The sequence below is a fragment of the Arachis ipaensis genome, chromosome B9 (genome assembly GCF_059453495.1).
Source record: "Arachis ipaensis isolate K30076 ecotype BB chromosome B9, ASM5945349v1, whole genome shotgun sequence".
Taxonomy (NCBI): Eukaryota; Viridiplantae; Streptophyta; class Magnoliopsida; order Fabales; family Fabaceae; genus Arachis; species Arachis ipaensis.
Window position 1 is genome coordinate 36,363,932 of NC_142444.1, and position 27,468 is coordinate 36,391,399.

General features: G+C 36.9%; 1 protein-coding gene and 1 long non-coding RNA gene across 2 annotated transcripts; one reads left to right on the forward strand and one right to left on the reverse strand.

Moving 5' to 3' along the window:
* The first annotated feature begins 20,886 nt into the window (after positions 1-20,886).
* On the forward strand, positions 20,887-26,931 carry LOC107615409 (kinesin-like protein KIN-14G). Its single transcript, XM_088500400.1, has 18 exons — positions 20,887-21,047; positions 21,144-21,287; positions 21,486-21,692; positions 21,881-21,952; positions 22,065-22,133; positions 22,243-22,320; positions 22,423-23,085; positions 23,165-23,246; positions 23,338-23,433; positions 23,549-23,713; positions 23,806-23,912; positions 24,017-24,195; positions 24,301-24,462; positions 24,640-24,893; positions 25,012-25,175; positions 25,267-25,443; positions 25,992-26,317; positions 26,805-26,931. Exons 1-18 carry the CDS (start codon positions 20,919-20,921, stop codon positions 26,893-26,895), a joined length of 3,165 nt encoding a protein of 1,054 aa, XP_088356526.1. The 5' UTR covers positions 20,887-20,918; the 3' UTR covers positions 26,896-26,931.
* Positions 24,221-26,104, reverse strand: LOC148544308 (uncharacterized). Its single transcript, XR_015900083.1, has 2 exons — positions 25,990-26,104; positions 24,221-25,475 (listed from the first exon to the last, which is right to left on the reverse strand). It is a non-coding gene; the product is annotated as an uncharacterized LOC148544308 (long non-coding RNA).
* Positions 26,932-27,468: the final 537 nt, after the last annotated feature.

The following is a 27,468-nucleotide window of genomic DNA, read 5'->3' on the forward strand; positions in this document are numbered from 1 at the left end:
TCTCCAGCAGATACTTGAAAAATTGGATCGGCATGAACTGAAAGCTAAGATGAGAGAGCACCGTAACAAGCGCCGATTCACATACCTCAAGGAGCTGATCATGGGAAAATTCAAGGACTCAGACACTCCGGACTCCACTTCTTTTACCAGCACCGGGAGCCATGATAGTCCCGACTGTGGAGATACTGCTACCAGCCCACCCCTGTTCCTGACAGATGGCACCAAGGACGGTGCAAAGCCTTAAGTGTGGGGAGGTCGGTCAGTACCTGACGTCCGGAGGTAATTTCTCTTCTCTGTACACCAATAATTAGGATATTTTAGTTAGATTTTCTCCCCTTTATAGAATAGAATAAATTGCATAGGTTAGAATAGTTGCATGCATGTTCTACTTAATTGAAAAGACAATAAGTTTCTTTTAAAAATCTATCTTTGGAATAAAATTTCACTAATTTTTCAAAATTTTTATGATAAATCTGCTTGAGTTGTATTTGGAACATGATGTTTGAGCTAAAGAACACATAACCTGTGAAAGATTTGAGCCTTTATGTATGGTTACATTATTTAACCATAATTATTTTATTCTTGTGTGTTTACTTCTCTATGATTGTAATCTATATTTTGTTTTATCTTATATGTCCAATATTTATTATATTTACATGCTTGCACATGATTGTGGCCATTATTTGTTTAAACTCACTTATCCAAATCAAGCCTACCCTTTTTAATTACCTTTGTTAACCACTTTGAGCCTTTAAAACTCCATTTGTTCTATATTTTACCACATTACTAACCTCAAGCTGAAAAATAATTGCATATCCCAAATTGAATCTTTGGTTAGCTTAAGATAGAATTGTGTGTGCTAGTTAAGTATGGGAAATTGTGGGAACAAAAGTTGTTAAGGGAATGTGTCATGAAAATTTAAAGGGAATTTGGATACCTATTCATGTGAAACTATAAGAATAAAAAATCTATGTGGGTTGATAAGCTTTATTTATTTCAATTCAAAAAAAAACGATAAACAAATAAATAAGGGGACAAAATTACCCCAATGTTAAATTCAGAATTCAAAGATCAATGCACATATGATAGAATTAAAATACAAAGTTGAAATATGAGTATGTGTTGAAAAAGGGAATTATGGGTAGCTAGGCATGAATTTAAAAGTATATAGAATATATGTATATTAGGTGAGAGCTTAGGTTAATTAAAGATTCAATTTATAAAGCTCACTTAGCCATATGTATACCCTTACCTGCACCTTGGCCCCATTACAACCCTGAAAAGACCTCATGATCTTTGCATTGGTATATTAACTGTTGTTGATTGGTTAGGAGAAAAACAAAAGTTAGAAAACATGACTAGAGAAGAATAGAGTGATTACCCTATACACTAGAGATTAGAGCGTACATACATTATCAGTGAGGGTTCAATGCTTGAATTTTCATGTTTCCTGCTTTCATAAGCTATCTTCTTGCACTTTTATCGGTTTTATTGTATAATGATAGAATTAGTGGAATTTGATTTGTAATTGTTTTGAAGGGCTTATTTACTTTTGATCAAGTGGACAATAATCATATAGTTGCATTTATTTATATATGTAGGATTGCATTGCATTTCATGAGTTTCTACATGTTCATACTTATTTCCTTGTCTCCTTCAATTTAGCATGAGGACATGCTAATGTTTAAGTGTGGGGAGGTTGATAAACCACTATTTTATAGTTTATATTGTGTTTAATTGTGTGGTTTTGTCATGATCCTTACCCACTTATTCATCAATTTAGCATGCATTTAGATTTCCTTCCTAAATTCAGTACATGTTTGAAAATTGCTTCCTAGAGAATTTAATTATTTAATTTTAATTCTCCTTTATTCCATTCAATGCCGTGATCTGTGTGTCAAGTGTTTCAGGTTTTATAGGGCATGAATGAGATGGAGATTGGAGAGGAAGCTAGCAAAAAATGGAAGGAACACAAGAATTTGAGGAGATAACCAGCGAGAAGTGACGCGGTCGCATGGCTCACGCGACCGCGCGAAGGAGCGCAAATCGCAATGACGCGGCCGCATGGCTTGCGCGGCCGCGCGGATTAGAAAGCGCAAGCGACGTGGTAGCGTGGACGACGCGAACGCGTGGAGAGGAAAAAGCACAAGCGACGCGTCCGCATGGACGACGCGATCGCGTGACATGTGCGATCTGCATAATCTGCAAAATTCGCTGGGGGCGATTTTTGGACCTTATTTTGGCCCAGTTTTCGGCCCGGAACAGTAGACTAGAGTCAGAGAATATGCAAAAACAACACACACATTCATTCAGTAGTTTTAGATCTAGTTTTTCACTCTCTTAGGTTTTTCTCTCTAGTTTTTAGAATTTTAATTTTCAATTGGTCTTAGCATTGGAACATTGAGAAGAGTTATTTCCTCATCAAGACTTCATCATTCTAGTTTGTTTTCTTAACTTGGTTTTATTCTTCCATATTCTTTGTTTTGTTCAATTTTATTATTCAGATACTTTTATGATTATTTAATGCAAGGATTATTTCTTTTTAATTCAATTTCAATTCCAATAATCATGTCTTCTTTTAATTCCCTTTTATGTGTTATGGGTTTATTATTTACAATGAGTGAGTAGTTTCATTACTTCATAGGGAATTGATTGAAAAGGAACTCTTGAGTTGGAAGGATTGAAAGAAAATTTGTAATTGGGTTAATTGTTGAATTGCTATCCTGTCACCAACGTCAATCCCTTGAACTAAATGGGTTGTAACTCGTGAACGGATCTAGTAATCCAACTTGTTTGACTTTTCCTTACCTAGTAAAGGATAACTAAACAGAGTAACCGTTAATTATAAATCCATCAAAAAAATCATTCCATCAATGATAGAGATTCTAACTAATCAATTCCCAGTCAAGGTTTTTTTTATTCATATCATTTAATTTTCCTCAGTTTACATTCCAATTTACTTACCTCAACTTCTTCGAACCTCTGATTAATAAGATAGCACCCTTCTCTGCAACTTGTTGGGAGACAACCTGGGACTTAAAACTCCCAGTAATTTTGATTTAAACTCTTTGTGACACATTTCTAAATTGATAGGCAGATTTTCGGTGAATTAAGAACTATACTTGCAACGTATCAAATTTAATAATTTTTTAATTCATCAGCTTATGCTTCCCATCAAGGACAATCAGGAGAAGGGATGCTAGCAGCTAACTGGAAAGGGCCTTACCAAGTTAGAGAGGTACTGGGAAAAGGCTACTACAAGGTGTCCGACCTTGAGGGGTGAGAGCTACCAAGGTCATGGCACGCCTGTAACCTAAGAAGGTACTATAGTTAGAAAGGGATAAAGATCTTAGGTCAAGGTGCACTCTTTTTCTTGAAAAGGTTTTTTAATGAGGCGCCAGGCCAAGACCCACAAAATTGCCCGACTTAGAAAGGTAAGCACTTATATGTATATATTCTTGTCTATTTTATATTTCCTACTTGAATAAAGTTTTTCAGATTACCTAAAAAAGTTTCCTACCAAGACGCATTAATCTGAGTGTAAGAATTTATCGCCTGATTACGACAAGGTCGGCAAGATGAATACTAAATTCATCCCCCGATCACGACAAGGTCGGCAAGATGAATACCAAATTTATCGCCCGATCACGACAAAGTCGGCAGAATAAAAATCAAATTCATCGCCCGATTACAAAGAAGTCGGCAAGGTGAAAGCAATAAAAATAGATTAATGCAAGAAGTTATAAAAAGTAATCCATAAAAAGTGGCCTAACAAGGTCTGACTAAAAATGGACTACTAAAAATCACTTAAGAAGGACCGACAAAGAAGAAGTCGGACCAAAATGACCAACGCAAAAAGTTATAAAAAGTAATCCATAAAAAGTGGCCTGACGAGGTCTGACTAAAAATGGACTACTAAAAATAACTTAAGAAGGACCGACAAAGAAGAAGTCTGACCAAACCGATCAACGCAAAAAGTTATAAAAAGTAATCCATAAAAAGTGGCCTAACGAGGTCTGACTAAAAATGGATTACTAAAAATAACTTAGGAAGGATAGACAAGAGAAGTTGGACCAACAAAAAGCATGCGCTAAAAGGGACACAGCTTTGCCCAAAAAGCCACAACTCCACGACAAGGCTATCAAAATTGTCCAGACTAACTAAAACAGGTTCTACGAGAACACTAAAAAGTGGTCAGACAAATTAGCCCCAAGGATCACCTCGACCAAAGCAGAGAATGGACAAAACCAGAAATGTTCAAAAGAGGTGGGACAAGCAGAAGTACCAACTCTCTATAAAAATTTACAAAGGTTGCAAAAGAATGATCAACATATCAAAAGAAACACAGCTATCATTAAAGACTCAGAAAGTGACCTAAAAGAGGGCCTCAAGAGTTCAAAGTATCTTGTTTTTCTACTTATAAAGTTGCATAGAAGCAACTAAAAGTCAAAAGAGCCAAACCATAGACAAGTCACAAAAAACAGAGTTCAAAAGCCCACAAATCGGGCTGTACAGATAAAATAAAAAAATCATAAAGGGTTCAAAGTTTTCCCAGTAGTAGCATCAGTGGCTGAAGGAGGAGGAACGATCTTCATCGGGGTGGCGTCCACAGTCCCATCCTCCCGATTAAGAATTTGACAATCAGGATCAGGTTCGGAATGGTCAACCTCAGCAGAAGGATTTGAAAAAGTCGTGGCTGCAGAAGCTTTGGCTGGCGGTGCAGGAGGAGGCCCGTCATCTTCATCATCCGGAGCAGGCACTATCTTACCATCCTTCACCACATTGTCCAGGCTGAAGAGAGTGAGGTCGAGTTCAGGAGCGAGAACTCGGACCTGTGCCTTTAAGTTTTCATAAGCACCCGTCACAGTATCTACAAGATGACCCTGGAGATCGGCGTAATCCGCACGGGAAGAATCAAGCCTCTCCCCCAGCTCCAACACCTCGGCATAAGTGCGGGTATAACTTTCCTTATGTTTCTTCGTCATCTCCTCTGCCAAGTTTGCAGCCGCCTCAGCCCTGGTAGCACGGGACTTCTCCTTCTCCAAATCCAACTCCAGCTTAATTACCATGGCATCAAGTTCATCATTCACCCCCTTGATTCTATCAAAATCCGATTTAGCATCCTTCAAAAAAGCCTTAGTCGCATGGACTGGGAAACCCTAAACAGTACGAAATAGAGCTGCTCCCATATGGGCCATCCGAATATTGTTACTAGTAATAAAATTCAAGTGATGAAGGATGGACACATCATCCATTGGAAGTCGACCATAAGGAGCAATTTGATTATCAACAAACCCCACGGAATCAAAATCAGGGGCATCCAAGTCATAAGGATCCATAGTCTTCTGTTTTTTAGGGGGAGGACCAGCAGTTGGAGAAGAGGCAGCACCAGAGGTTGACTGGAGAGGAACAGAAGGAACCACACAAACCTGAGGAGTCGGGATGATTTTCCTCAGCCCAGAAGTGTCCGAGGTCGGCCTCTTCAGAGGAACTTGGGTAGATCCTTCTCCGGAAGCCTTCGCCGAGATATTTTGAACAGTTGTCGCTTTCTTAGCCCTACGGAAGTGCTTCATAGAATCTGTAGACTTCACCATCTCTAAAAAAATAAAAACAAAGAAATCAAGTCGCAGGCAAGAAAGGGATAGATTGGCAAACAAACAAACAAATAAAGAAAAGCTAAAAAAGAAGTCGGCAACTACCCAATTCAACCCGAAGAAGGTAAGGATCTCCTAAAAACTTCTTCGTATCAAGATGGGGAGGTTCTCCCCAATTTTCCTCTAACACATTTACAAAGGCCTGCTCGACCTCATCCAGACTTTCCCAGGAGTACCTAGCTACTACTACATTCTTCTGCCAGCACAAAGGGAAGGTAGGTTCATTATTTTCATCCAAGAAGAAGGGCCGAGCTCCCTCAACAGCTCGGACCTTGAACTAGTAGTTTTTAAAATCCCTAAAGGACTCGTCATACATGGAGAACACTTTCTAACCTTGGGTAGCTCGAAAAGACATCTAGGAAGCTTTCTTCTTAGCTACCCCAGGCTTCGTCAACACAAAAAGATAAAGAAAAAGAGTTTAGATAGGTCAGATATCCAATTCCTGACACAACAATTGGAAGATTTTTATGAAGCCCCAAGAGTTCGGGTGGAGCTGAGAAGGAGCTACATTGTAGGACCACAACAGCTCGGTCTCAAAAGGGGTAAAAGGAATGGTAATGTTTAATTGACTGAAGAAGTAGTCATAAGTATAGAAAAAAGGACGCTCCCCTTGAGTCAAAGAAGGAAAACTAACCCTCTCCTCAGGGTCAGGTGACACCAACTCATAATTTTTCTCCTGGTCCCTAGTACTACAAATCCTATGGTGCCTCCTAACTCGAACACAGTACTCAGGGTCAGCCATAGTAACACACATTAAAACAATGGAGTCCAGCCAGTCAGACATGCCATCCGAGATCTTAGTAGACATCTCAACAATGATTTTGCGGGAAGACATAGGTCAACTATTCCTACAAGAAGAAAAAGAAAAAAAATGGGTTACTACCAAACAACTCGGACAAATATGGAAATAATTCGGACAATAACATATGAACATCAAGAGTCAAACACGGCAGTAAAAGGGAAACTCCGGGATTCATACTAAAGTCCAGGGGCACCCTTTGGAGGCAGTAACAAAGCAAGAACCAGGAAAGAAGGAAATCGACGGTCTATGCCCTAAACATCTCGCAACAAGAAAACACAATCCTTCTCTAGTAAACATCACTCCACACAAAGCAGCAAGAAAGTCATCATCACCAACAAAAAACATCAAAGTTACAACCTTTCCTACTGACAGTTTATCATCAAAGCCACAAAAGTTTCTCAAAGCTATAACCTCAAATCTACAAACAAATCTGCAAAATCCAAGACTTTGATCAGGGGGATACAACCAAGAAAAGAGACGGGGATATGCAAGGATGAAAGAAACAGGAACAGCGATAATAAAACCCTAAGGAAGCAAAAACTACCAGGCACACATCACAGCAAAAGAGTGTAGGGATCACCACAAAGATGCAAGCTTTTTCAGAAAATCGCGAAAACAAAATGTCGAAAGAAAAGATACAATCTTTTTTCGAATGAATCAAGATTTTCAGAGAAAAAATCAGTAAAAAATCACATGTAACAGTGGAGACATACAAGAAGGCGACTAACGAAAACATAAAAGGGAAAGAAAAAACCAACCTAAAGAGGAAGAAGAAGCAAGCGCGAGAGAAGGATCAGGAAGAAACGGCAACAAACCCACACCAACAACCGCTTTCGAAGCAAGGAAAGGGGGAAGCACGGAGATGCAAAAACAGAGGGCGTAGAGGAACAAGGCACTGCAGCGAGCAAAAGCAAAGAGAAAAGAGAGGAGAAACTGAAAGATGAGGCTTAAAAATTCAAAAATGAAATGAAGAAGAGGGAAAGAAGGGAACGGCAAAAGAGGAGTTAATGAGCATTTAACCCTCGCACGTTCCCAAGAAAGCGCAACGCGCGCTGCAATTAAAGAGAAAAAAGAAAGAAAAACACTCCGCATTTAAATCCCAGCAGGAGTCATACTGGAGGTCAACCCAAGGCGAAATGCTCGAGCTCGATTTCCCCAAAAAATGATCAAAGTCTAAAGGACATGACCTTAAAAAGTCGAGCTCAAGCAGGGGCACTGTTCATACCCTGGGTCGAGCTATCCGACCCGGGCTGATTGAAGACAAAGCAACCGACCTCTCCAGGTCAGGTCCCCTGACCTCTTCCTTAAAGAGCTCGGCCAAATCACCATAAGAAGCCCAAGCAGGCCCAAACGAAGGGACACAGCCCAATCTAAAGGCAGCCAAAGCCCAGAAAGATAAAGGCGGTTCCCCTTAGAGAAAAGATGACTTCACTTAAAGATAAGATAAGATAACTAACTTATCTTATCTAGAAAGGTCAGCCCAAACTACTATAAATACACTGGAGCACCCAGGTATAACATATACTCTGATTCTACACAAAATACCTGCTTAAAGCCCATGCTAACTTAGGCATCGGAGTCTCTTGCAGGTACCACCACCCTCCAGTGACGAAGGATCCCCAAGTCCAACAAGTCAGACACGTCAGCTCCGGCCACCACCGCAGATCTCGATCGAGATTGACCTACAATTTTAGGTAACCCTCAGAACACTAATCATAACAATGATTAACAAGAATTTATCTCATTTCATCATCCCCAACAATGGAAGAATGTACAATGTTATCTTCACACAAGAGAAAGTCAAATAAGGCTAGTTAATCTCAATCCAAAAGTCCTAATCAACTTACTAATTGAATTAGAAAAAGATTAGAGTCAATAGAAACAATATTAACTAACAACTCTAGATCATCAATCTAAATTGGGTATTAATGACTCAAGATTGTCCAATTTCTCTTTCCAAGCCAAGAATACTTAAAAAGCTACTCTAACATCCAACCAAGCATTTTGTCAAATACTTGGAAGGCATAAAAGGATAGCATAATAAAATTGCAAGAAATATAAATTCTACAACACCCAATGCAAGAAATTAACAATAACAACTCAAATCAACAATAAAAGAACATCAAACATCAAATTGCATTAAAGGAAATCTAAATCCAACAAAGTGCATCAACATAAAAAGGGAAATTAACACTACAAACTAAGAGAATGAAAGTGTAGAAACAAGAAATTGTAAATGAAACAAGATGAAAATAAGAAATTAAACTTAGATCTAAGATGATAATTTTCCTAAGAACCCTAATTCTAGAGAGAAGAGGGAGCTTCTCTCTCTAGAAAACTAACCTACATGATGCTAACCTAAAACCAATTGCTCTTCCTTTGTCCAATCTTCAATTCTGCATGAAATAGCCTCAAAAACAAGTTGGACTTGAGCTTGGGAAGCTCAAAAATAGCCCCCGGAGAATTCACTTTAATGAGGTCACGTGCTTGCTGTGACGCGTACGCATGGGTCACGCATATGCGTCGCCTGACGATCTTCATCTTCACGCGTACGCGTCGCTTTAAGCACTCCAAATCCTTGTTTCTTCATGAATTCTCCATTTTGCATGCTTTTCTCTTCACTTCTTCCATCCAATACTTGCCTTATGAATATGAAATTACTCAACAAACTTATCAAGGCATCGAATGGAATTAAAGTGAATTAAAATGAGCTAATTTAAGGTCTAAAAATCGTGTTTACATACTTAAGCACAAATTTAGGGAGAATTACAAAACCATGCATTTCATTGAATAAATGTGAGATAAGTTGATAAAATTCCCTAAATTAAGCAAAAGATAAACCACAAAATTGGGGTTTATCAGTCTCTGATTTAGAGCCACACAATCCCATAAACCCAAATTGTGGGTTAATTAAATATCATAATATCAATCCCAAACCTAAATTCGCACAATTGTGAGAAAGAACTTCAAGCATAATTCTATGATTCTTTTCCCAAGGTTCACATAGAATCCAAGTTAGATTCATATTCTTTTCCAAGATATTTGAGTCTTTGAAATGAAGAACAAATATTCTTTCTAGATAATCAAATGAAAGATGAAGAGAAGAAGAAAATAAAATTCATAATTGATCCATCAAATTACAATAGAGCTCCTTCCCCCAATGAAAGGGAAGTTAGCTACTCATAGCTCAGAGAAAAGTACAAAAGTAAAATCTAAAAGTGAAGTAAATTACCCAGAGTAAAAGTCCCCAACGAAGTGCTTCCCTTCGGTTTATATACTACTCTTACTTGCAAATGTAAATTCAAATTAAACTCAAATTACAAATGAAATTTTATTTTTATCTAACTCATGATGGGCCCAGCTTGTTGAATGTAACACCCTAACTTTTAGCACCTCATGATCGTACCAAAATCTTAGGCATTACTTACCTCTAAACCTTTAATTTCATACTATGTTTATTTAATATTGAGCCTTTGCGAATATGACCCAAAATCCTCAATTAAGAAAGCGGAATGTTTTGACTTTTAATCACTTAAACATAAAGATAGATAGATATATATATATATATATATATATATATATATATATATATCATTATATACATAGACTTATTTCAAGATTCTCAAAATGCAAATGCTATCCCCTCTAAAAAACTAAAAATAATAAACGACGAGGGGAAAATAAAATCTAACAATTCAACTTGTAAACATAACCTTCTATGCTCCTGTAACCCCGGACTAAACCTTCGCACCTATTGCTAAAAGGGATGGAAATAGGGGGTAAGAACTGGAAAATTTTTAGTAGGGTCAAGGTGTATAGTTATGTCCATTTTATATATACTTGGTCAGGAACAACAGTCAACAAAGTACGAGCCAATTCAAAAATTATAGAACACAAAACCCAATCACAAGCACACACAATCATAGAAAACACACTCACAAACAAATATGCACAAACAAGTATGATGTATGTTTATCCCTAGTGCAGGTAATGAGTTCATCAGTCGGTTTTGACCCCGCTCCCGACATAACTCAGCAACATTTGTGTAAGTTTGGTTTCCAGTGCCATAACCTCTGTAAGCAACCTCTGTCTTACAGGTGTGACTCTCTTGAGCTAATGTACGCAAACATAACTTCTGTAAGCAACCTCGGTCTTACAGGTGAGGCTCTCTCTGGCCAATATATGTATTAATAAACTTTGTAAGTGTAACAGCCCAGACCACCCGCTAGCACAATATTGTCCGCTTTGGCACATAAGGCCTCACGGTTTTACCTTTGACGATAGAGATGATAGCCGAAGCCCCCCCACTCACTCGTCAAAATACGTCATGCTAGGAAGAGGCATCCACACCCTTATAAGGCATGCTTCGTTCCCCTCCCCAACCAATGTGGGACCTTACAATCCACCCCCCTAAGGGAGTCCAGCGCCCTCGCTGGCACATCAATCCGAGCTCCAGCTCTGATACCATCTGTAACAGCCCAGACCACCCGCTAGCACGATATTGTCCGCTTTACACATAAGGCCTCACAGTTTTTCCTTTGACGATAGGGATGATAGTCGAAGCCCCCCACACTCACTCGTCAAAACGCGTCATGCTAAGGAGAGGTATCCACACCCTTATAAGGCATGCTTCCTAGACCTATAACTCAAATATGAAAGAACTGACAATTTTTGCCACTATTGTAGATGTGTCGGTCATGAAATCAGATCCTACAATAGCTATTTAAAAGACACAGTGGAATGGGATACGGGTGAGGAGTTATAGGCAGCTTGGCTTAGGACATATCAATTTGGGAGAAGATTAATGCTGCAAAAAGAAAACCAAATTCTAAACTACTTAAGGTATGGAGAGGAAGGGGTTCAAAGATCGAAGAAACCAATTCTAGTATGTTTAATATGGAGGTTTCTAGCCTATTATTTCAAAAAAGAAACTCACAATGTCTATAAAGGTGATGAAGAAGAGGTTCAAAGTGGGCAGAGGAAGCTACTAGCAAAAGAAAATAGCATTGTTAAGACTGTTACTGTTACTCAAAGAGAATCGGAAGAAATAAGGAAGAGCAAGGGGGTTGTAGTAGTCTCGAAGCAACCTACTAATGCTTGTGCATCATTTTGTTTTGCTGCTACAAAGAAGAAAGAAGAAAACAAGAGTATAAGAAAACAAAATATAAAGCAGTTGGTTAGGAAGGCATCTACGTACAAGCATATCAAGGGGTTTGAAAGGAATTCAGTTTTCTCAAGTCATAGTTTTAATAATAAAACACAATATCAAGAAGATTTGGTTGTTATTGAAAAAGGAGAAGATGCTACCAAATAATTGGCACCTGGAAAAATATGAAGATGCTCATGTGAAAATTGTCCAGATTTAAAAAAATTTCTGACAGTTTCCAATATTAAAGGAGTTAATAGACTCCATTCTTTCAAAGTATTATTTTTCTATGAAACTAAGAAGAATACTTTGATTATGGAATGAGTGTTAAAGGAAGAATGTTTTGGTAATGTTTTTTTTTTTTTTTTTTTGTGGAGCTAGTTGGTTTGGCTAAGGGGCTAGAAATTCCGTGGAAGGAGAATAGTAAAGTCTGTAAATTCTGCATAATTAATGAATAATTAGTTAATAAATTAATTATTAATTAAATAAATTAGAGAATTAAATTTTATTAATCTAACGAGGTAAAAATATTAAAAATATGAATATTAACACTAATTTTAAAAATTTTAGTCTAAAACCGAACCAACAGATCAAACCGATCAAACCGAGCCTACTTTAGACCCAAGGCCTAACCCAATCCAACCCACACTTAGTGAACTCAGCCTCCCTTTTCCTTTTTCATATGCATGCCTGCTGAACACAAGAAAGAAAAGGGGAAGAACAAAGGAAAACTCCAAATCCTTGATCTTGATTTCAATCTCATATATCTTTCAATTCGGAGATTCGATCGCTACACCGTTTGCGGCCACGCGACCACTGTGTCGAGCTTTACAAATTCCACTAACCAATTTGATAAGAAAATCTCAATTTTACTCTCAGTCTCTCCATCCCCCAATTTTAAAAATTTGGCAATTGGGTATTCAGATCTTTGGTTGTTTTGATGTTCTAGGATCAAACTAACTTGAGAAAATTATTGGATTTTGGTCAATTGATGCATAGGAAAGGTAAGAACCCTCAAAACCCTTGCGAATCCTTTGATTATATGAGGTTGGGTATTGAGCTCGTATATATGGATGTAATGATATGAATTAGGTAGTAATGTGTGAATTGGAACATGATTGAGGAGGTTGGAAGCTTGGATTGACCTTTGGGTGCTGAAATCTTGGTGGTGGAGGCTTGAGATCTTGCTAATTAAAGTGTCTTTGGCATAAGGAGGAATTGGCCAAGTATGGTTTTGGTTTCTCGTAGGTAATATATAATGTTTCGTGAAAACTTAGGCTAGATGACCATAGGAGAGGTTGGAATGTATAATTATGTTAATGTTTAGTAATTTTGATGAAAAATATTGAGTTAGCTTGAGAATGAAATGATGATTGATGCTTGTGGTGAGGATGATGAATATGAACTATGATTGTTGATATATTAACGAATTATGTTGCTTGATTTTGGATTGTTTGGAGGAGAGTATGAATTTTGAGTATTGACATGTTGTGGAATAAATGAAAAGTGTTTAGGTAGGTTCTGGATATGGTTGGCTTGAGTTTGAACTTGAAACTTTGGTTTTGAAATTCAAATTTGTAAAAATAGAGGTTTGTGATTTTGGTGAAAAATTGATTTTTGATCGAACTTCGGCGGGTCATAACTCGGCGTCCGGACTCCCAAACTTTTTTAAACTTAATTTAAATGAAAATTGGGTCCGTGAAGTATACGCCATTCGAAGAACAAATTGAAATATTTTTAACGAATGAGTTATGCGCGTCGGAAGTTTGGTTTGTAAAAGTGAATTCTGTAGGACTTAGCATCTTTTTAACATATATGGGGCACATGCGTACGTGAACACACGCGACACGGACGTTCGGCACTGTCCAGACGTCTCACGTATACGGGAATGTGCATGCATACACGAGAGTTGAATTTTGCAAGCTTGCGTACGCGAGCAAGTGCCACGCGATGCGGGACATCTCTTCTGTCCCAGGGGGCTCGCGTTTGCGGACAATGGTTGCATACGCAAGTGGGGTAAATGATACTCCCGTTTACGCGAGACATGGCATGCGTTCGCAGTCATTCGCCTCTGTCCAGTGTACTCGCATACGCGGACAGGGTTCGCGTACGGAAGACCCCTGTTTTTGGAAAAATTTAGATTTTTTATCTTCAACCTATTTTCTAATTTCTAAACCTCTATTTCTATTCTCTAAGGCCCTAAAACTTAGATTTAATCATAGTGAGGGGGTTGAACCTTGAGTCAGTGGTAACTTGAAAGTGAAGAAAGATTGTGAAGAGGTGATTTAAGATTGAGAAGTGCTAAAACACTAAATGTGTGATGAATAATGGCTAGGATGATATTGAATGATTGGATCTGAATGATTATTTGACTTGTGCACTTCTTTTTTCTGATATACAAATTTTCCTGGGTGGATGCAGTGGCTAGCCACCACTTGCTCCAGGTTGAGACTCGATACTCTGTTGATCCTACATTGCAAGCTGTGGTCGGGTACTTTGACTCTCCGAAAATTCCCCCAATGAGCTGAATTTGATGATTAATTGTAAAAGTTATGCATAGACTCTTGGGGATGCGCGTACGGAGGGACTATCCAGGGTTAGCTACTAGACATGTCGGGTTTGGCTTTATAACCGACGAATGAGACTCATCAGTCATGGATCAGGCATACATCATATACATTTGTCTGTTTTGTTTGTGCTTGCATTTACTTGGAATTTCCTACTTAATCATCTATGCATAATCGCTATATGTTCCATTTGTTGTATCTGTTATATATCTATGTTTTCTTTGCCTGTATTGTATGTATGTACAACTGAGTTACCCCTTGTCTAGCGTTGGAGTGATGAAGGTAATTCCACCGGAATTTTGGAGGGTTGGAGAAAAGTGAAAATTGAGGGGTTAAGTTAGAAATTGGGTTAGAACCTAAGTGCCCTAGATAATTTACCTTGTCATGGTTTTAAATTAAAACTCTAAGTTTTAAATTTGAGTGTCGGAGTTCTAAGATTGCCTCTGGCTTTTCTGGGACCTTATGTATTATGTATGTAGGCACCATTACCATGATGAGAACTTCCGATTCTCATTCCATACATATGTTGTCATTTTCAGATGCAGGTCGAGAGGTAGCTCGTTAGGCGTTTGGATTTACTCTGCAAGCGAAGTGGTGATGATTGGCTTTTGATATTTTGCTATGTGTATATATGTCTAGATAATTCTTCGTGAGATATATATATATATATATATATATATATATATATATATATATATATATATATATATATATATATATATATATATATATATATATATATATATATATATATTAAATCTGATCCTTTTAGAGGCTTTTGGTAGAGAACAAAGTGTATGTTTATGTATTTTGGGATTACTAGGTTGTATATGTATATATATTTATGTAAATATTTTCCAGCCGGCCTTGGCTTTGCAGGTTGAGCCCAGAGCTTGGTATTATATATCTTTTGACATTCTGCTCTTATTTTATATATATATATACTTTTCTTTGTACGCAAGTTTCTGTTACATGAGCGTTGCGCTTTTCTTTTCACGACTTTGTTTAAGCTTTCCTTAAAGACCTCCTCGATTATTAAATTTTTTCAACTACTATTATGTATATATTTCATTTTAAAGGTCGTAATACTACACCACCTCTGTTTTACGGCTTAAGAGTAAAGCTCTGTGTGGTAGGGTATTACATTATGGTATTAGAGTGGTTTGTTCCTATAGAGCTTGAGGGACAGACTAATTATACTTTTGGGCATACTCTGGGTGTCTGTACATGCTAAATTAGGTTATCTAACTGACATATGTGGCATGAATTTTTATGAGCATGCATTTGGGACTTTGAAGCACTAGACTTGAGATATTGAGACTGATCACCTTGATATCACTTCTTTGGTGTGAACAGGGACCAGATGGCGACTCGTGGACACAGTCGCGGCTGAGGGAGAGTCAGAACAAGTAATACAAACCTGGAATGACGACGATTAACCCGATAAAATTCATGGATGCTCTGGAAAACATGGCTGCGGCCATGCAGGCGACAATTAAGGTGCTAAGAAATAAGATGAATAATGGTAATGGCGGTAATGGTGAAGATGGGCTGATGATGTTCGCCACTTTCCTGAAGTGCATCCCCCAACATTTAGAGGGACTACGAATCCCACTGAGGTCGACAATTGGTTTCAGGCAATGGAGAGGGCTTTACAAGCACATCAGGTTTTTGAAGATCAATATGTGGAGTTCCCAACTTACCGGTTAATGGGTGAAGCTCAATACTGGTGGGAAAGAACGCAACATATTCTACAACCAGACAATGTTGTGATATCCTGGGATGTGTTTCTGAGTGAATTTATAGAAAATACCAATTCGGTCAGAACAGCTAAGGAACTTGAATCACTCCAATTGAAGCAGGGTCAAATGTCTGTAGCTGAGTATACAAATAAGTTTGAAGAATTGTGTCGATTTTCCAAAATTTGCCAAGGCGCTCCGGGAGACTTTGAAGAATGAAAATGTATTAAATACAAGGGAGGACTCCGGAGTGACATTTTGAACTCAGTTGGGCCAATAGAGATTAGGATTTTCTCAAAACTGCTGAATAAGAGCCGAGTCGCTGAAGAATCTGTGAGGAAGGCAGCAATTGAGAAAGAGAGTCACATAGTACCTTTTTAGAGGAATCAAGGGAGAAACTGTGCACCAAGAGGTAGGGCCTTTAAGCGTGGAGGATATGTCCCACAACAAAAATAGAACCAGAACAACCTTCGGAGGTTCAATGCTAATAATCATCAAGGAAAAAGGTTTGGAAAGCAGCCATAGAACGAGATGACTTACCCGAGGTGCGGGAATTACCATCCAGGAACTTCGTGCCGAGCTGGAGTGGGTGTGTGTTATTTTTGTGGTGGAGCTGGACATATGTCTTGGACTTGCCCTGAAAAGAAAAAGTATGATGTCGGGAGAGCTCCGCAATAAGGAAGGGTGTTCACTATGTTTACTGATGGCGCAAAGAGATCCGACACACTGATCCAAGATAATTGCGAAATGGCTAGTAAAACTTTAATTGCATTATTTGATACTGGAGCATCACACTCATTTATAGCATTTGAGAATGCTAGTGAGCTAGGGTTGAAAATAGTTATGTTGGCCTACGACTTAGAAGTGCATACTGCTACCTCTGAAGCTATTGTGACTAGGCTAGGCTGTTAGCGAATTCCGTTCCGAATTAAACAACGTGATTTTGTCCATGATTTAATTTGTTTGCTTATGACTGGTCTCGATCTCATCTTGGGATTGGATTGGTTATCAAAGAATCGCGTTCTGCTTGATTGTTCTAAACGATCGTTGCAATTCATGCCGGAAGGGTCAAAAGGACTGGTGGTGGCAAAGGGATACTATTTGAACTTTATTGTGGTGAGCTATGGTGGAAGTGAATGTCATGGTATTATGTTGTTAGCCGCAAATGTATCAGGTGAGGAGCAAAGTTTGAGTCAGATTCCAGTTGTAAATGAATTTCCAGAAGTATTTTCGAAAGATATTCCTGAATTCCCTCCTTCTCGAGAAATAGAGTTCGCGATGGAGTTGGTGCCTGGGGCGGGGCCAATCTTGATTGCACCCTATCGAATGTCGTTGTTGGCGCTGGCTAAGCTTAAGGCTCAAATGGAGGAATTGATGGGTAAAAACTTCACTCGTCCAAGTGTTTCTCCGTGGGGAACACCAATGTTACTAGTGAATAAAAAGGATGGGAGTATGCGTTTGTGCGTAGATTACCGGCAATTGAACAAAGTCACTATGAAAAATAAATATCCATTACCAAGAATCGATGATCTAATGGACCAATTGCAGGGAGCTAGAGTATTTTTTAAGATTGAATTGAGGTCTGGTTATCACTAGATAAGAGTAAGAAACAAAGATAGAAAACTATTTTTAGAACCCGCTACGGCCACTATAAGTACACGATAATGTCATTTGGGTTAACCAATGCCCCGGCGGTGTTTATGGACTACATGAATCGGATCTTCTGTCTTTTCTTGGACAAATTTGTCATCGCCTTCATTGATGACATCCTAATTTATTCCAGAACCGAAGAAGAACATGCGAAAGCAAATTCTAAAGGAAAGAAAAGTGTACGCTAAACTCCCTAAATGCAAATTCTGGAAGAATGAGGTGAAATTTTCGGGACATGTGGTGAGTCAGCAAGGGATAGCTGTGGATCCTGCTAAGGTTGAGGCGGTAACAACAATCTATTTACTGCTAGTAGAAGATCCAAGATGATCGTGTCTCCTCCTTATTGACACAAGTGCAGTGGTATCGAGGAGACAATACTCCATGCTTTAAGGGACTATCCAGGAGTAGCGATGCTATGGACCGAAATCGTCCAACCAAGCGTTATAGCTTCTTTCGTTACCACCTCCCTGCAAAGCTGGCTACAATTCTATTTAAATCAGGAATTGGGGAATAATTAGCAGCTTGAATGGAAATATGTGCTCATGGTGGCTTGTTGGTGGTTATGGAGATGGCGAAACCAGGAGGTTCACAACCCCTCATTCAAAAGTCTGACAAATTCGGTATCAATTGTGAAGGAATGTGTTGCGAATTACAAAAGGACTTTTGAAAAAAGATACCTATTTGCTAACCTGGTGAAGATAAGGACGAGAAGCACTAGATGAAAAAAATCTTCCATTAGGTTGGGTAAAACTTAATACTAATAGTGTAGTACATGATGGAAGCAGGAAATCTGGATGTGATGGCTTGCTACGAACTTCAGAGGGAGAGTGGATTGGGGGATTCATGGCAGAAATGGAGTTTTGTACGCTAGCACAAGTAGAGATGTGGGGGTGCTTCTTGGGCTAAGATTGGCGGCAGATCTGAGAATGAGAATGATACAAGTAGTTGAAGTTTATAATTACAGATAAAAGTGAAACAAGTTACCATAGCACAGTGATCAAGGAGATTAGTACGTTAAGAAGAGACCTTGGGAGCTAGAATTCTTGTACACGAGCAGGGAAGCCAACATATGCGTCCGTTCGTTGGCTGGAGAAAGCGTGAAACGACAAAGTAGATTTATCTTTTTGGATTCACCATACGAAGAGCTAATTAAGTTATTGTTTATTGATAGACAAAGGGAGATTTTGATGTTTGATCCTCCTTTAACTTTTTGCTATGTTTTGTCTTTTTCTAGGCTAAGGTCCCTTAATTTTACCCCCAAAAAAAAGTAAAATTAATCTAATAAAAAATATAAGTAAAAATTTAATCATAATTTAATCAAAAATAAAAAAAGTCAAATTATAACACAATTTTTCACAATCTTCTTTTAAATTCTTATCATTAATAAAATTAACTAACATAATATTTGTTCTCAAAATGTTACAAAAAAATAAAAAAATAACAATTAATTTTTAATTAACGAACAATTTTAAAATAATATTTACAACACAAAAGTTAAAACAGAGTTTTATGATTGAAAGGAAGAACCATCTTTGTTTTCGAAAATAAGCTCTCTCACATAGCTTGTAGTATATATATGTGTGCAAAATAAATAATAAACAAAAAACAAAAAAGTTAAATAAATAAAGAAAATAATAAAAAATAAAAAAATGAAGGAAGTGTATTTAAAAGTCCAAATTTTTAAATGTTATAATATATATATATATATATATATATATATATATATATATATATATATATATATATATATATATATATTGTCTCCATTACAATAATCAATATCATAAAGAAAAACAAAAATAGAGTGAATATTTATTTTAGTTAATGACTATTTGTTCGAAAAATAAAATATTTTTTTATCATTCTAAAATATTATATTAGGCTTCATTCATCAAAGTAATTTGTCAAATTATATTCTTTAATCAATTGCAAAACGATAATTGATTAATGTGTCATATATGAGTATTATGTAGAGATAATTTTCAAAAATTATTTTCACATGATACTTAATATCTGACATGGTAGTAAGTTATTGTATTATAACTAGTTTAAAGGGGTAATTTGATTAATTATTTTTATGGATAGAAATTAATGTGATATTTTAGAATGATTAAAGTAAACTTTAATTTTGAACAAATAGTTAGAGCCCGAAATGAATATTCACTCAAAAAAAATATAATAAAAAAAATCGAAAGAAAACCAAACTTTTTTTTAACAAAACTAGTATTTTTCTTTTCTCCTCTTTAACTTTCATTCATCCATTACGTTTTTGACTGTTTGTTTGATAAAAAAAATATTAATTCCTGAAAAAAAATGTATAATCAATTTAAATAAATAAATCACATTTATTAGCATAATTTTTGCAAAGAAAAAAATATAATATATAAATATAGGGTGTTTGGTTTTGTCACCCAGGAATGTATAAAGCGCCAGAGCGAATGGGCGAGAGGTTCGGAGCCAGCTTTTGGTCGTAACGATTTCATGTCAATATTAGTAAACAGTCAAAACACGAACAAGAAAAAGAGAGAGAGACAGAGAGAGAGGTCAAACAATGACAACAAAGAAAGTGAGAGAAAACTAGAATTTCAAAGATCTTTCGTCTCTCTCTTTCACTTTCTTAAAAGATTTATTTTTAAACGTAGTTTCATGCAGAAGCAGAATCTCGTCCCGTAATAATCTAAACTGTTCATACGTAATTGTTCTTTCACACTCCCAAGACTGAGGATTATTCTTTTAATCAAAGGCTTGGGACATATAATGTTGGTGATGGTTAAGGCATAGTGATGGCAGCATTTCCATTAAACGTTATCTCCATGGTTGAAAATGTTCTTCATAAGTATGACGAAAGATTAGACCAAAGATTAGACGAAAGATTAAGCGACACTCACTTCGCATCAAGGAAGGCCAAAGAAGCTTGTAATTCAACCATCATTTTCTAACTTTATTATTATTATTTGGCTCTACATTTCTTAAATGCATAATGTTGTGTTCCTGTTTGGCTATATTGAATATCAAGATTTTTGAAACATTTTTTGCCAACTAGGGATGACGAATGATTTGTTGAAAAAGTTGTATTCTTTTCAGACACAACTTTTTCGTCTCGAAGACAAATTTTTTTTATTTCCTGTATTTCTTAAACTTTAACGGGTCTCCATTTTTCTTTCTTTGTCTTAGCAATAGAATACACAAGCTACTTGTTATGTTAGACTCCAAAATTGGTCACAACAAAAATTTTATGAGATTTGATAGTCGTTACTCGTTAGAAAATAACAGAATTATACGAAAACAAGTTGTAACATAGAAAGTGTGTCTACTATTGCAGCCTTAAGAAGAAATGAAGCTGCCAAGTGGCTGCGAAATATGGTTGGAACGGTTGGTGGTAGGGACTTGCCGGCTGAGCCTTCCGAAGAAGATTTCATGGCTGCGTTGCGCAATGGGATCATCCTCTGCAGTGCTCTTAACAAAATCCAACCTGGTGCCGTACCCAAGGTATGTTTATTCTATTCTGTTTTCTATGCTCATCTGGTTTCACATTGTTCTTGTTGATTATCACGACTAACTGTTGGAGTTGAATTGGTTTATTAGGTGGTTGAAGCCCCCAGTGATGCTGATGTTCTTCCTGATGGGAAAGCACTATCTGTGTATCAATACTTTGAAAATGTGAGGAACTTTCTTGTTGCTCTTGAGAGATTGGGGCTTCCCACTTTTGAAACTTCTGATTTGGAACAGGTGATTATTACTTTTTTTTATTATTATTATTAAAAAAGAAATGATACACGAAAGTATTTAACATTTAGTCAGTACTCCCAAAATTGCAAACACATACCAGAACAGAACCTTCTTTTATCCACACGTTATTTCTTTCCGGCATTGTTTTTAGAATGAAATCTCCATTCTGCTTTTAACTTTTTTTGTATGTATGTACAGGGAGGGATATCTTCTAGGGTAGTAAATTGTATTCTAGCACTCAAGTCATACAATGAAGGGAAATTGATAACCAATGGTTTATGGAGATATGGTGGGAATGTAAGAGCTTCTAATCTTATTAAACCAGTTATGAGTAAGGACCCAGAACCACTCAAGGAGTCTTTCTCAAGTGCCAATAGTGATCCTAGCCACGAGCACTGCGAAGAGGTTAGACACCTTTCTGGTTTATAATCTTTTTGGGTTTTGCCATATGGTTTATATATAGTTATACAAAAATGCTTTTTGTGTACTAAAGTTAACCATTAAAATCAATCATCATGTATTTGTGTACAAATACATATGTTGTATAACTCATTTTCAATGTGTATTTTTTGTTTTGGGTTTGGTATCTGCAGGATCCCATGTCTTCCTTGAATACACTAGTTCATGAATTCTTTCGCGATAAGAAGCAAGAAGATATTCCCGCGGTAAGGTTTTTGCTTTGCATAAAACTAATTTAGTTATTTTTGTTTTTTGTATCTGGTGTACTTTTATTCCCTCATGTAACTAAAGGGGTAATGGCTTTTGCTATAATAACAGTTGATTGAGTCCTTTCTTGGCAAAGTCATGGAGGAGTTTCAAAATCGCATGCTAATCCAACAAGAAACGGTGTGTTTCACTTTGGATTTCAATTTACTAAGTGCAACATCATGCACTGCTCTAAAGATTCATACTTATGATCTTAACTGACTTTATCTTGAAACTTTAATCACAACAGAACAAAATAACTCAAGAATATAAGCCATCATCTGAAGCACATAATTCGGGTTTAAAGCCTGCTTCTGATGACGAAGAGGTAAACTTTAGATTCCACAATTTCAATTGCAATTTCTCCAGAAATAGCTTTGCATCATGAATGCTATAATGTGACTTACTTTTCATCTGATCAATTATTAAGATGGTTGACAATGAAGATGTGGAGGCTAAACAAGAGAAATGTGATAATGTGAAGTACAATGCCGGTGAAGAACGAAGCAGCAAGCATTTGAAGCAGCTAGAGTTAGATCAACAGCGAAAGGAAAGTAGCGAGTTTCCCAAGCAACAAGATTTAGTTGAACAGGAAAATGAAAAAAACAAGATTTTGAAGCAGCAACTTTTAGCTCAAATTGAAAACAAAAGAAGTGAGCTTTTGAAGCAGCAACAATTAATTCAACAGGAAAACGAAAGAAGCATGCTTTTGAAGCAACAAGAGTTGGCTCAACTAGAAAACAAAAGAAACGATCTTTTGAAGCAGCAACAACTAGTTCAACAAGAAAGTGAAAGAAGTGAGGTTTGGAAGCAACAGCAGTTAGCTCAACTGGAAAATGAAAGAGTCGAACTTACGAAGCAACAACAGATAGTTCAACAGGAAAAAGAAAGAAGCGAGCTTCTGAAGCAGCAACAATTAGCTCAACTGGAAAATGAAAGAATGCAGCTTTTGGAGGAACATCAGTTAGTTCAACAACAGAAAAATGAAAGAATCAACCTTTTGAAGCAGCAACTATTATCTCAACAGGAAAAGGAAAGAATCCAACTTCTGAAGCAGCAACAGTTAGTTGAACAGCATAAGGAAAGCATTCAGGTAAGTAACTAATCGTGAACTCATAGCAAAAATGTAATCATAAGTCCAAGAATATGTAATGAACTTGGTGTTTCTTCAGGAGTTGAAAAGTATGGTATATCAAACAAAAACAGGAATGGAATTTCTGCAAAAGAAACACCAGGAAGAGATAATTCATCTAGGTAAATATGCTGCCTAGAAAAATTTATCCATTTATTTGCACCTGAATATCTATATATAATAATTTATTTAATTACTACCTATCATTAATAGGTAAGCAGCTGCATAGCATAGCTTCTGCTGCTTCAGGATATCAGCGAATTCTTGAAGAAAACCGCAAGCTATACAATCAAGTGCAAGACCTAAAAGGTAAAAATCAAATGATCATTATCTCGTTGCAATTTTTCTCTTCAGTTACTTGTTTCCTGAGTTTCCACAAAGTTAGTACCTACTACTAAATGGCCAAGGTTTTATATGATGATAGGAAATATCAGGGTATACTGCAGAGTTAGGCCTTGCCATCATAATCAAACCAGTGTGAGTAACATAGATGAAGGTAGCATCTCACTCATAATACCTTCCAAGAATGGGAAAGATGGGAAGAAGACATTTACTTTCAATAGATGTTTCGGTCCTAATGTGACTCAAGGTTGGTCTTCATTCTTTGCCTTCCTTCAAAGTTTCAAATCATTGCTACTCAATATGTTTGTTTCATTGGTCGTTCATTTTGTTTGCTTGCAGCGGAGGTTTTTGCCGATACTCAACCTCTGATACGTTCAGTTCTGGATGGCTACAATGTCTGCATATTCGCCTACGGTCAGACAGGTTCAGGAAAAACACACACAATGGTGCGATATTTTGTTTGTTCACTAAATTCAAATAATATTTCTCTTTTGCCATTTAATTTGTGCAATTGTTGTAACTGACTGAATGCATGCATATAATCATGTAGTCTGGACCAAACAATCCCACTGAAGAAACAGTAGGTGTTAACTACCGGGCGCTTCGAGATCTTTTCCTTATCTCAGAACAAAGGAAAGACACCATTCACTATGACATCAGAGTTCAAATGCTTGAGATCTATAATGAGACAGTTAGAGACCTCCTATCAACAGATGGTGTTCAAAAAAGATATCCTTTTCTGTGCTAACTAGTCTTTTCTTTTCTTTATTTTGTGTGTGCTGGATCTATTAATGATTGTCTTCTTCTTCTATGTGATCCTTAACAATTTCATACATTAGAAATCCGTAACAGTTCTCTGAATGGGATTAACGTGCCAGATGCAAATCTTGTTCCGGTTCAATCGACTGCAGATGTCTTAAGTCTAATGGACCTGGGATTTAAGAATCGCGCTGTTAGTGCTACTGCGATGAATGATCGCAGTAGTCGTTCTCACAGGTACATATTAAGCTTCAATAATACTAGACAAAACAAAATAATCTTGGTCAACAACAACTCTATAAAGCATTCATGGGGTAGACTTGTAACACATTTTGGTCATTTTTTTATCTCTCTCATGAATGTTTTTCCACAATTTCATAACAACAATTGATACTTGTAATGGTATAATTGCAGCTGCCTTACAGTTCATGTTCATGGAAAGGACCTTACCTCCGGAAAAACAATTCGTGGTTCTATTCATTTAGTTGACCTGGCTGGAAGTGAAAGGGTTGATAAATCTGAGGTCACAGGAGACAGACTGAAGGAGGCTCAACATATCAACAAGTCACTTGCTGCTTTGGGAGATGTTATATCTTCTCTTGCCCAAAAGCAACAACATATTCCATACAGGAACAGTAAACTTACTCAGCTACTTCAAGATTCTCTAGGTATGATTCTGTCTCTGATTCCATGTAGTCACTTGCTTAACTACTAAGGTACTATTGTATTTATATCCTCCTTAAGGTATCATGAAGCTGATTCTCCATATTTATGTGTATATATCAGGAGGGCAAGCAAAAACTCTAATGTTTGTTCATATTGCTCCGGAGCAAGATGCTCTTGTAGAATCAATTAGTACGTTGAAGTTCGCCGAAAGGGTATCCACTATTGAACTTGGTGCTGCCAAAGTTAACAAAGATAGTGCAGATGTGAAAGAGCTTAAAGAACAGGTTCTTCCATTTTTCTTCAACTTTTGATGTGCTTATATCAAATGTATCTGCAAATCATGCATCTCAATGTTACTACTGCCTTATTTGCCAGATTGCTAATTTGAAGGCAGCCTTAGCACAGAAGGATGAAGAAGCAGAACAGTTTCAACATCCTCCAAGTAGCAAGTCTGATTTGCCAGTGTTGAAATCTCAATTGTCTTCTACTACAGTTAGTTCTAAGTCCGGAAGTCGCAAGATACCCAGAGATGATTCTGCTAGTAGCTTGGAGGTATGAATATTGTTAATAATTTACCATAACTCCTGGAAAATAATTTGGAACATTAGTCATATCTGAACGTAATGGTCTAAGTTTTGAGGTGGTTACTACCAAAAACTAGACACATGATTTGCATCAAAACAGAGAAATCTTTAGTAGGCCTGTTTGATTAGTGAAAAGAGTTTCTGTTTTCATTTTGTGGGGATTTTTTTGCTCTATTAAGTTTTTTTTTATTCATTTCAGAGTTTTATCAAGAAAAAGTGAAAATAATAAACTTATTTTTTGTTTTCATTTCTTTTCACTTTTTCTTCACAAAATCATGAAAATAGAAAATGTTTTTACAAACCAATCAAGCCCTAAGAGGCTAAAATGTTCTTGAATAATAATAATAATAATAATGTATCTGATATATAAGTAGCTTAGAACATTTTCTTGAGAAATAATTAGCAGATCATTCAAGGTGTCCAAATATAGACATAGCACAGTATTTTGCATATATTTCTACCAAAAGAAAAAAGGTGATTTTTTCATGCATGTCCAAAATGGAAATGGAATTACAGGATCAGAAAATGGAATCATCACTGTCGAAAAGGCGTAGCCTTGATTGCCAAGACACGTGGACAAATGGTTCACCAGCATCAGGCATGAGCAGGAATGAGAGCTACAATAGCATTGCACATTCCCCAGTGATGTTAAGTCCCAGTATATATGACTCTGAAGAGACTGGGTTTACACCTAGTGAGAGTCCAGATCTGTTAGACATGAATTGGCAAGCAAATGTGTCTAAAACACCACCACCACCAGCAACAGTAACAGGTGGAGCAGTACCTGATAAATTAAAGAAATCAGCTTCAGCACGAGTAGTCAGGAGCAGAGAAACCACCAGGTACTCATTTGGGTTGCACTTTCCTATATCTTGCTTCTGTTTTTCTCAGGGATATTAACCAATTAAGTGACTCTAGTTCTAATGTTATCAACTGAAGATCTAAACTACCTTTTGAAAATATAATTCTATATATAATATTAGTTGAGTTGTCTTCGTGTGATCTCAAAGTCACGGGTAAGTTGTGGAAACAGCCACTGAGGTAATTATCAGGTTAGGCTGCGTATATTACACCTTGCCCTTGCGTTAAGGCAAGATGCTTGTGCACTAGGATGCCTTTTTTTATATATAAAGCTGGTGAAAAGATAAAATATCTAACTTGGTAAATAAAAATCTTTCCAATTGGCAAAAATCAATAGAAAAAATTGAGGATGTTGGTGCAATTCACCTTAAACTTTAAAGTTGAGGTACTTAATTAGTTGTTTTAGATTTGATTTTAGGAACAAATTTCCCTTGCACTTACTATTATGTCTAACTCTTGTGTTAACAGACCAACATTATCTCCTTCGCCATCAAGGAAAGCATCTAGCTTGCCCAAAAAGCCAGTTCCTATTGATGCCAAGAGAAGAACTGCCAAGTGACAATGCTGTTCCAAAGAGATAATCCATTCTTTTCCCTCTACTTTTTGTATCTATAATTTAGTTGTAGAGAGAGAGAAATGTTCTTTAAGAAATATAGAGAGAATGATCACATTCTTTGTGTTTATACAGTGATGATCATGACATTTGCCATCCCAGTTCATTGTATTTATAGACCTTTTATTTACATGATTATTTTATTTCTACTACAAGCCTGAATTTTATAGACCTTTTATTTTTAGTCTTTTACAATCTTGGGATACAAATTCATTTTTGGTGTTGTACACCAAACAAAAGATATAGAGAAGAAAAATAAAGAAAAAAAAATGTTGATAGAGATTATGAGGCCCACATCTCATGTTAAAACTAAAAGAGGTACAAATATTCATGAATTTCAAATCATGTCATATTCATATTCAATTGAGGATTTTCTATCTATTCTAATAATAAAAAGCTCCAAAAGTAAGACATAACACACTATTACTTTCACCAATGCCACAATCCATACCTCTGTCGCCCCCACTTGCCGGTTGCCGCAACAAACAAATCCACAAAGCTCTTTGTCGCAACAAAGAA

What these genes read in the sequence shown, in the direction of transcription:
- LOC107615409 (XM_088500400.1), top strand. Translation starts at nt 20,919, where the DNA reads ATGGTTGGAACGGTTGGTGGTAGGGACTTGCCGGCTGAGCCTTCCGAA. An exon ending in AACCTGGTGCCGTACCCAAG is followed by an intron (nt 21,048 to 21,143) that starts GTATGTTTATTC and finishes TTGGTTTATTAG; the next exon opens with GTGGTTGAAGCCCCCAGTGA. An exon ending in GGAAGAGATAATTCATCTAG is followed by an intron (nt 23,247 to 23,337) that starts GTAAATATGCTG and finishes TATCATTAATAG; the next exon opens with GTAAGCAGCTGCATAGCATA.